Consider the following 10000-nt stretch of genomic DNA (forward strand, 5'->3'; position numbering starts at 1 on the left):
TAAGGTTTAAACGACTGATTGAAAACCCACCTTCATCTTCTCGCTGCCCAGCGCCTGCACCACCTTGGGGTTGATGTCCTCGCCATCTGAACAAAAGAAAGATGGAGACCGATGCTGACGGCGTTCGTTCTGCACAGAGCGGCGAGGAGCGCCTCCAGATAGTTCAACGGGTCTTACTGAGTCTGGTGCTGACGAACAGCTTGGGCACGCTCTGGGGGTAGTTGTCCTTCTTGTCCTTGAAGAGCTCGCTGGCGATCATCTTCTGCTCCATCTGTTTAAAAGGTGGAGGTGAAAAGATAAGATAAGACTTTATTAGTCCCACAGTGGGGAAATTAAAGTAAATTAAAGTGTTATTAAGTGTTTTGTGGTCTACTGTGAGCTCAGCTTGTTGTGCAGCCTGGCAGCAGCAGGAAGGAAGGACTATGGGTGCCTCTCCCTCAGACACGACTCACCTGGTGCTTCCACTCGGGGCTGATCTTCTTGCAGTAGCTCCACACCATGTTCTGCATGCACAGCGTACGCAGCTGCTCCGACGCCTGCAGACACACGGATATACAACGTATACAAGTATATTTAATGCGCATGAGCAGAGTATTACACACACCTTTTAAAATGGAAGTATTCGTTTATGCGTAGAATATTTGTAAAACACAGTATTTAGTATTAGTTGGACTCTACTCAATGAGAGTCCGTTGAGATGAACTGACACTGATGAGACTTTTTGAAGAGAGTTTACAATAATCAATAATTAATTTACACACGGTGCGGATGGAATGTTTACTATCACCATGGTAACGACACTGTATTATGGTGTTTATGGTGTCTCCAAAGTAAGTTTGTAAAAATAAATATATATATATATATATATATACATATATTGTATATATATACATATACTGTATTATATATATATATATGTAAATATATATATAAACATAAATATTTATACATATATGTGTATACATATGAATATTTATACATAAATATTTATACATATTTATACATGAATATATATATAGAAATATATATATTTATAAAAAACAAAAATAAAATATATACTGTGTATTTATGCACCCACATATATATACATATATATACATATATTTATACATATATATGTATACATATTTATACGTATAAATATTTATACATATATATACACACATATATACATATATATACACATATCAATATTTATACATATATGTGTATACATATGAATATTTATACATATATATGTATACATATAAATATTCATACATATTTATACATGAATATATATATAGAAATATATATATTTATAAAAAACAAAAATAAAATATATACTGTATATTTATACACCCACATATATATACATATATATATATATATATATATATATACATATATTTATACATATATATGTATACATATTTATACGTATAAATATTTATACATATATATATACACACATATATACATATATATACACATATCAATATTTATACATATATATGTATACATATTTATACATGAATGTATATATATATAAATATTTATAAAAAATAAAATATATATTTATAAAAAATAAAAATATATACTGTATATCTATACTTATAAATATACATATACATATAAATATGTATACGTATAAATATTTATACATATATGCATACATACATATTTATACATGAATATATATAAATATTTATACAAACATATACAATTATTTAAAAAAAAAATATATATATATATACACACACATATTCATATATATTTATATGTGTGTGTGTGTGTGTGTGTGTGTGTGTGTGTGTGTGTGTGTGTGTGTGTGTGTGTGTGTAGCATCGTCTCACCTCTGACAGCGCCGCTGGAGGCGGCGGCCAGCTCTTGTCCAGAACGTTCTTCGGCAGGTTCCTGCGCAGCTTCATGAGGAACGAGTAGCGCACGTAGTCCAGGAAGTACTCGTTCTCCGGACAGCGCTCCCTGTGGCGGTGGATGAAGCCTTTGATGAACCTGAGGAGGAGGAGGAGGAAGAGGAGGAGGAGGAGGAAGAAGAGGAGGAGGAGGAAGAAGAGGAGGAGGAGGAGGAGGAGGAGTCATACTTCAGCGTTCATGATGAAGGTGTGTTTATCACCAGGTGAGCGTCGTACCGGCGGATGGTGTCAGCGGCTCGTCTCCGGCGTTCGGCTCTCCTCCTGGCCAGGATGCCCCTCCACCACGCCTGCACAGCGATAGCTGCAGGTACACACACACAATAAATACTACGCACACAACACAATACAATAAATACATGCAATAAATACTACACACACACACAATACAATAAATACTACACACACACACAATAAATACTACACACACACACAATAAATACTACACACACAACACAATACAATACATACTACATACACACACAACACAATAAATACTATACACAACACAATACAATAAATACTACACACACACACAATAAATACTACACACACACACAATAAATACTACACACACAACACAATACAATAAATATTACACACACAACACAATAAATACCACACACAACACAAAAAATACTACACACACACAATAAATACTACGCACACAACACAATACAATAAATACATGCAATAAATACTACACACACACACAATACAATAAATACTACACACACACACAATAAATACTACACACACACACAATAAATACTACACACACAACACAATACAATACATACTACATACACACACAACACAATAAATACTATACACAACACAATACAATAAATACTACACACAATACAATAAATACTACGCACACAACACAATAAATACTACACACACAACACAATACAATACATACTACATACACACAACACAATAAATACTATACACAACACAATACAATAAATACTACACACAATACAATAAATACTACGCACACAACACAATAAATACTACACAAACACACAATAAATACTACACACACACACACACACACACACACACACACACACAGGTAAACACTACACACACAGGTAAACACTACACACACTACACACACACAGGTAAACACTACACACACAGGTAAACACTACACACACTACACATACACACACACACACACACACACACACAGGTAAACACTACACACACTACACACACACACACACACACACACACACACACAGGTGACAAATGTTTTCCTCACCTGAGGTTCTGAGTTTTTGGTATTTGGACTTCTGGCTGTATCCTCTCCAGCCGGCCTGCAGCTTGGTGGCTGAAAACACAGAAGAGAGACGGTGTGAACGCGTGGCGACGATGAAAGCATTCGGCACGAGGCGTCGGTCGTGTCGGCGCCGCTCACCCAGACTGTGCTTCCGGGTCTCGAGCGCTTCCTCGGTGCCGAACAAGGTCTTCGGGAAGCGGATGAAGATTTTGGATCTGAAGGATTGAGTAAAAAGGCAAAACATGTGTTTAATCAGAAGTTTGCATCGGGGCACATTTGGATTTTATTAAAGTTACTACGAGGAACTTTCATCGTGTTGATTCTGGCGCCCCCTGTGGACTACAGAGGTAGCAGTACCTGCCCAGCTTGTACTCCTCCGGCTTGTACCCCAGGTGTTTGACCAGCGTGGCCACGCCGTCAGGCAGCTTCCCCGGCCAGCTGGGCCACGTGGCCGGACACAGAGACTTATACCTGGAACAGACGCGCATGGACCATCAACAGGAGAGCGGCGCCACGTCTTTATCGTGAAAGATCTAACCCGACACTCTGGGACGCGCCCTTATATATCATTAACTGGGTTCATACACATTCTGACCAATGGATTTCCATGACTTTAAACCACATTTCCATGACTTTAAAGCAAATTACATGACTTTTCCATGACTTTAAACCAGATTTCCATGACTTTAAAGCAAATTACATGACTTTTAACCACATTTCCATGACTTTTAACCACATTTCCATGACTTTTCCTTGACTTTAAACCACATTTCCATGACTTTAAACCACATTTCCATGACTTTAAAGCAAATTACATGACTTTTCCATGACTTTTAACCACATTTCCATGACTTTTCCTTGACTTTAAACCACATTTCCATGACTTTAAAGCAAATTACCTGACTTTTCCATGACTTTAAACCACATTTCCATGACTTTAAAGCAAATTACATGACATTTCCATGACTTTTAACCACATTTCCATGACTTTTCCTTGACTTTAAACCAAATTACATGACTTTTCTATGACTTTTAACCACATTTCCATGACTTTTCCTTGACTTTAAACCAAATTACATGACTTTTCCATGACTTTTAACCACATTTCCATGACTTTTCCATGACTTTAAACCAAATTACATGACATTTCCATGACTTTAAACCAGATTTCCATGACTTTAAAGCAAATTACATGACTTTTCCATGACTTTTAACCACATTTCCATGACTTTTCCTTGACTTTAAACCAAATTACATGACTTTTCCATGACTTTAAACCACATTTCCATGACTTTAAAGCAAATTACATGACTTTTCCATGACTTTTAACCACATTTCCATGACTTTTCCATGACTTTAAACCAAATTACATGACTTTTCCATAACTTTAAACCAGATTTCCATGACTAAACAGTAAAAAGTGAGTAAATGTAGTATTTAAACTAACAATGAGAACACAAAGCATACAGTAAACCTTAAATGACTCAAATGAATGAGACAATAGTTTGATTAAAAGAATAAACATTTATATAGATGCCTGTATGTATGCCTGCTTATATTTTGAGTCTTTCTTTTAAAAGCATATTAATTATTTCAAACTCAGCGTAAATGAACGTCATAAACACATGAATATAACACATTCACATGACTTTTCCCAAATTTTGGGGATTTTATTTTTTTCAAGGACTTTTTCAAGGCCCATTTTTGACTTTTCCAGGTTTTCCATGACGGTAAGAACCCTGCTTCACTTCTCGTTGTGTTTCCTGTCTGTATACTTGTGTATTCTTGAAACAGGGTTTCCTTGCTGGACGTAACACAATACCTCTGCAGGAAGACCTCGTAGCGCCGCCTGTAGGCGAAGCCGGCCCTCCTCACCCTCAGGTTCTCCATCAGGCCCAGGTACTTCACCTGGTGGCGGATCAGCACCTCATCAAACCGGCCTGAGGCGAGAGAATAAAACACACAATGAAGCGGAGGAGAGCAGCAAACGCTGAACAACAGAAGGAGGGAGAAAGAGAGAGAGAGACGGAACAAAAGGTCGACTGTGGAAACAAAAGCCGGCTCGATGGACGGGCGACCACACGGGGGGTTTGGGTTGGAAGGAGAGAACGCAGCGGATTAAACTGGAGGTTTCTGGGGAAATATATTAACTTGTTTGAAGCCGCTAAGCTGCTTCCACTGTGTTTACGGGAACGGCTACATAAACTATTAAACGACAGATGTTAGCAATAATCACTGGAATCAAACGAGTTGTTGAGACTCAAACGCTTGATTTTAAAAAGGGTTATTAAAAAAAAAAAAGGCGTTTCAAGTTGTGATTTAACTAAAGTTCAAACTTGAGCATCCGGGGTGTAAAAGATAATCAATCAAGTCTAAAAGGAGTCGATCAGACCGTTGACCTGAAAGATTTGATCACAATTCAACTTCTGGAACTGAAGCAACACGATTTGTTTTTTAATGTCAGACGACCACATGAATTAATTCTAGTGAGGAAAATGTCGCTAACATTCAATTATATTTTAATTTAACCTTCGAAGTATTTAGCAGCGATGACATTTCACAATAATACACACAAATATATTTAAAAAAAGAGATTAAAGTGGTACATTTATCAGGAAAAACCTTTTCCTAAGACTGTAAATGTTAAATAAATTATTGAAGCAGATGTTGACCTAATCAATACGGAGAAAAAAATACTGATTTTAGTTCATTTCTTGTAAATTCAGTGATTTTCTTTCATGCAAACTTCTTCAAACTACTTTTTACTCCTTTAATCTTAATAAAACCCTCTTTCCACACATACGTATTTATTTATATATATTTTACCTCCTGACGGAAAATAAACAACAAAAGCTACTGGATTTAGAAAAACTGACGAGAAACTTTTTGATGGATTTTTGGGACTGAATTAATTTATTTTTTGGGGTTTGAATTGATTTATTTTTGGGGTTGAACTCCACAGTTTTATCCTCTTGTGGTCGTAGTTCAACAACACGATTAAGAGTCTGTTTCAGCTCAGCATGTAAAAGGACAATTATTTATGTGTATATATATATATATATATATATATATATATATATATATATATATATATATATATATGTGTATATATATATATATATATATATAGAGAGCGTTACCTGCTTGCTTGGAGTCGTTGGGCTTCATGCAGCGGATGTACGACGGCTCCTTCGACATCAGGATCTCCATCAGCTTCGCCAGACTGGCTTTGAACTGGGCGGCCGCCTGGAGGGGCGGACGGGAGGAAGAGGAGGGTTAGGGGTGATGAAGGTGACGAAGGTGAAGGTGAAGGACGGGCAGCGAGGAGGAGAGCGAGCGCCGGGAGAAAAAGCAACAACCGGGATCCTGAGATGGAGAACGAAGAAGAGCTGCGACCGGCAACCAGTGGAGAATGAACACTGGGACCAGTGTGGAGGACTGGGAATCTAACTTACCAGTGTGTGTGTGTGTGTGTGTGTGTGTGTGTGTGTGTGTGAAGGGCATACAAGTGTCAGGGCATTCCTCAGAGAGAGGGCGGCTGCAGAGAATCCCCATCAGACGCCCACTGGCCGGCCGGGAGGGAAACACACCGCTGTTTGTGTTTGCTGTGGGAAAGTATGCTGGGATGCATGAGCATGAATCCTGAGAGGGAGGGACTCACACACACACACACACACACACACACACACACACACACACACACACACACACACACACACACACACACACAAGAAGGTATCTCACCGTTTCGGGACGTTTCTTGTCGCTCAGCTCCTCTCGGTCAAAACACTGGTTCAGGATCTTGTTCTCTGACATGCACATAACCTGCAAACACACACACACACACACACACACACACACACACACACACACACATTTAACACACTGCAGAACGTTACACAGCTGCAGACACACACGTTGGTATCTTCCCGCTCATTTAATTTGTTCAACTCGCCTCCTTCAGGTTCCTGAACAGCAGGTCGTTGTTCTTGTCCAGAAATCCTGAGAAAAGATGGAAGGATTATTTTATTAAAAATGTTTTGAAGTTTCTCATCAGTTCAATTCTTCACATTGCTGGTTGGCATTGAATTTTAAATATATGCAGGAAGGTTTGAGCTTTATTATTTGTATTTATTGGCAAATTTTACGCTCTATTTAAATGGAGATATCAATTCATTAATACAAAAATAAATACAAAAAAAGTGGAAATGTATTAATACATAAAGAATTTATAAATAAAAGTGTAATGACAGAAATAAATATATACACAAAAATATGATGTTTATAAATGGAGTAACATTGTCCGTTTGGGAGCATTTTTATATATTTTATTTTTCCTTTTTTCAAAAAATATAATTATAAATGGAGATGTAAATATTAAAATAAAGTATTAAAATGCAACAAATATCTCCAAGTTCTATTTTCCAGAAAAACTAAACAAACAGAATGCAATAAATACCTAATTTATTAATTTATAAAAACAATACCATGTCTCAGTCATCAACACAATGAAGCTGAACATAAATATACAAAACTAAACCCGAAGAGTAAAGATGAATATTGTTGCATAATGTTGTTTTAAAAAGCTAAACACCAACAGATATGGACTGAAGCAGAATATTTGGGCCTTAACGCTGCGGAGTTATTGAAAACGTTTGGATCACATGAGTCCTACCGCTCGCAATATGATCCTACAAATATTATAATATTAATAAATATCTTTATCTGCAGGATTAACACATGAAAAGAGGGACGATTTCAACAGTTTACAGCAGCACACACACACACACACACACATATATATAGACACACACACACACACACACACACACATACCGTTGACATTGTAGTTGACCTCTCCAGCGTAATGCAGCAGTCTGAATTCTTCACGTCCCATTACCTTCCGGGTCTTTGCATCAGCCAGCTTGTGACTGCAGACACACACACACACACACACACACACACACACACACTGAGCATGGATACATCATATTGAACACGTGTTGGTGACCGGGCAGGACTCAGACTCACGTGACGAAGTGGGCGTGGCCTCCCACGGTGTCCTCCAGCTTCTCCAGGAAGGTGAGGTCGCTGGCGTCTCCGGGGCGAAGACACTCCTCGTCCTGTGAGGGAGGACAACGTCGTCACGGTAACGCAATGCCAAGTTACGGAGTTACGGGGTCAGAGGTTGTGTGAATCAAAATCTATTTATTCTGAATTTATTGGGAATCCGAGATGAGAAGATTGATTCCACTCAAGAGCTGTGTATTGGAACAAATATATATATATATATATCTATGTAAAAATATTTATAAAATAAATATATATCTATATAAAAAATGTTTTAAATATATTTTACAAAATATATACAAAATATATAAAAATAAATATATAGAAATAAATAAATATAATAAATATATATATATATATAAATACATATATATATATATATATATATATATATATATATAAAATATACATACATAAATATATATAAAATATATATAAATAAATACAACATATAACATATGTATAAATAAATATATATATATATATATAAATACATTATATATATATATATATAAATATATTAGTGGGACTCCAGGATTTTCCTAAAATAGTAAATGTCATAAATGACACCTTGTTAAGTTATTTGTGTGTTTTACATTTGGTCAGAAAGCCAGGAATCAGAGAGGAATCTTTATTTATTTTCTAAAAGCAGAGCGTCTCCTCACCAGAATGGAGATGATGCCTTTGAACTTCTCCTCCACCAGGTCACAGATGATCTTGTTGTTGAAGTACTGCACCGGCTCCCACTGCAAACAAAACAACAACAACAAGAAAATTATTATAATTAAAACAACAAATGTTCTCCTTATCTGAACTTTTCAAAATAAAACACTCCTGATATCTCAGTTACAACTAAGTTATTTAAACGTCTGTGAAGTTCATCATCTGCAGAATCCCAGGAATGCTCACCCACTTGTATGCACACACACACACACACACACACACACACACACACACACACACACACACACACACACACTTGGGAGATAATGGGGATCTTTGAGAGGGAACGTTTCTCCCACAACCTGCTGCATTCACATCTTTTACAACACAAGTCTCTCTTGTACGACAACAACACAGAATCAATGGATGGAAGGGGAAAAGTGAGGAGAAAACCCAACAGAGCTCTTCTTGACGTGTAATTCCCTTCAGAGACTTGAACTGTGAATAACTGCAAGACACCGTAACTTCTAAGAGCAGCATCCTCTAAAGATAAGAGCACTTGAATGCGTCTGTGAAAACAGCAGAGGGACGAATTCACTGCAATCACTTCAAGAGCTCTTTGAGAAAACGTGAACAAACAGAACGATAGCAAAAAGGTGCACAGACGGCAAACCGGCCCGCAATGATAACTCCAGGGGGCTAACTCTGGGGGGGGGGGGGGGGCTAACTTCAGGGGCTAAGTGCTTGGGGCTTACTCTGGGGGGCTAACTCTTGAGGCTAACTTCAGGGGCTAACTTCGGGGGCTAACTCCAGGGGGGCTAACTCTGGGGGGGGGCTAACTTCAGGGGCTAACTCCGGTGGTCTAACTCCTTGGGTTAACTAATTGGGCTAACTCCTTGGGCTAACTTCCAGGGGTAACTTCGGGGGGGTAACTCCAAGGGGCTAACTCCAGAGGGCTAACTCCTTGGTCTAACTCCAGGGGGCTAACTTATTGGGCTAACTCCAGGGGCTAACTTCCAGGGGGAACTTTGGGGCTAACTTCATAAGTAACTCCTTGGGCTAA

The 10000-nt window shown here is 37.7% G+C and overlaps 1 protein-coding gene across 1 annotated transcript in view; it reads right to left on the reverse strand.

Annotated features, from left to right (window-relative positions):
* Window positions 1-10000, reverse strand: part of LOC306742536 (unconventional myosin-Ic-like) — a 55942-nt gene that overhangs the window by 6707 nt on the left and 39235 nt on the right. The window contains 15 exon segments of the mRNA XM_079224927.1: window positions 31-86; window positions 178-271; window positions 453-536; window positions 1836-1995; window positions 2133-2217; window positions 3187-3255; window positions 3343-3419; window positions 3562-3675; window positions 5027-5144; window positions 6345-6450; window positions 6949-7029; window positions 7160-7206; window positions 8041-8135; window positions 8236-8327; window positions 8940-9020. Coding sequence (XP_079081053.1) covers window positions 31-86; window positions 178-271; window positions 453-536; window positions 1836-1995; window positions 2133-2217; window positions 3187-3255; window positions 3343-3419; window positions 3562-3675; window positions 5027-5144; window positions 6345-6450; window positions 6949-7029; window positions 7160-7206; window positions 8041-8135; window positions 8236-8327; window positions 8940-9020 — 1359 coding nt within the window.

This window comes from Taurulus bubalis, assembly GCF_910589615.1.
Source record: "Taurulus bubalis genome assembly, chromosome: 10".
NCBI classification, from domain to species: domain Eukaryota; kingdom Metazoa; phylum Chordata; class Actinopteri; order Perciformes; family Cottidae; genus Taurulus; species Taurulus bubalis.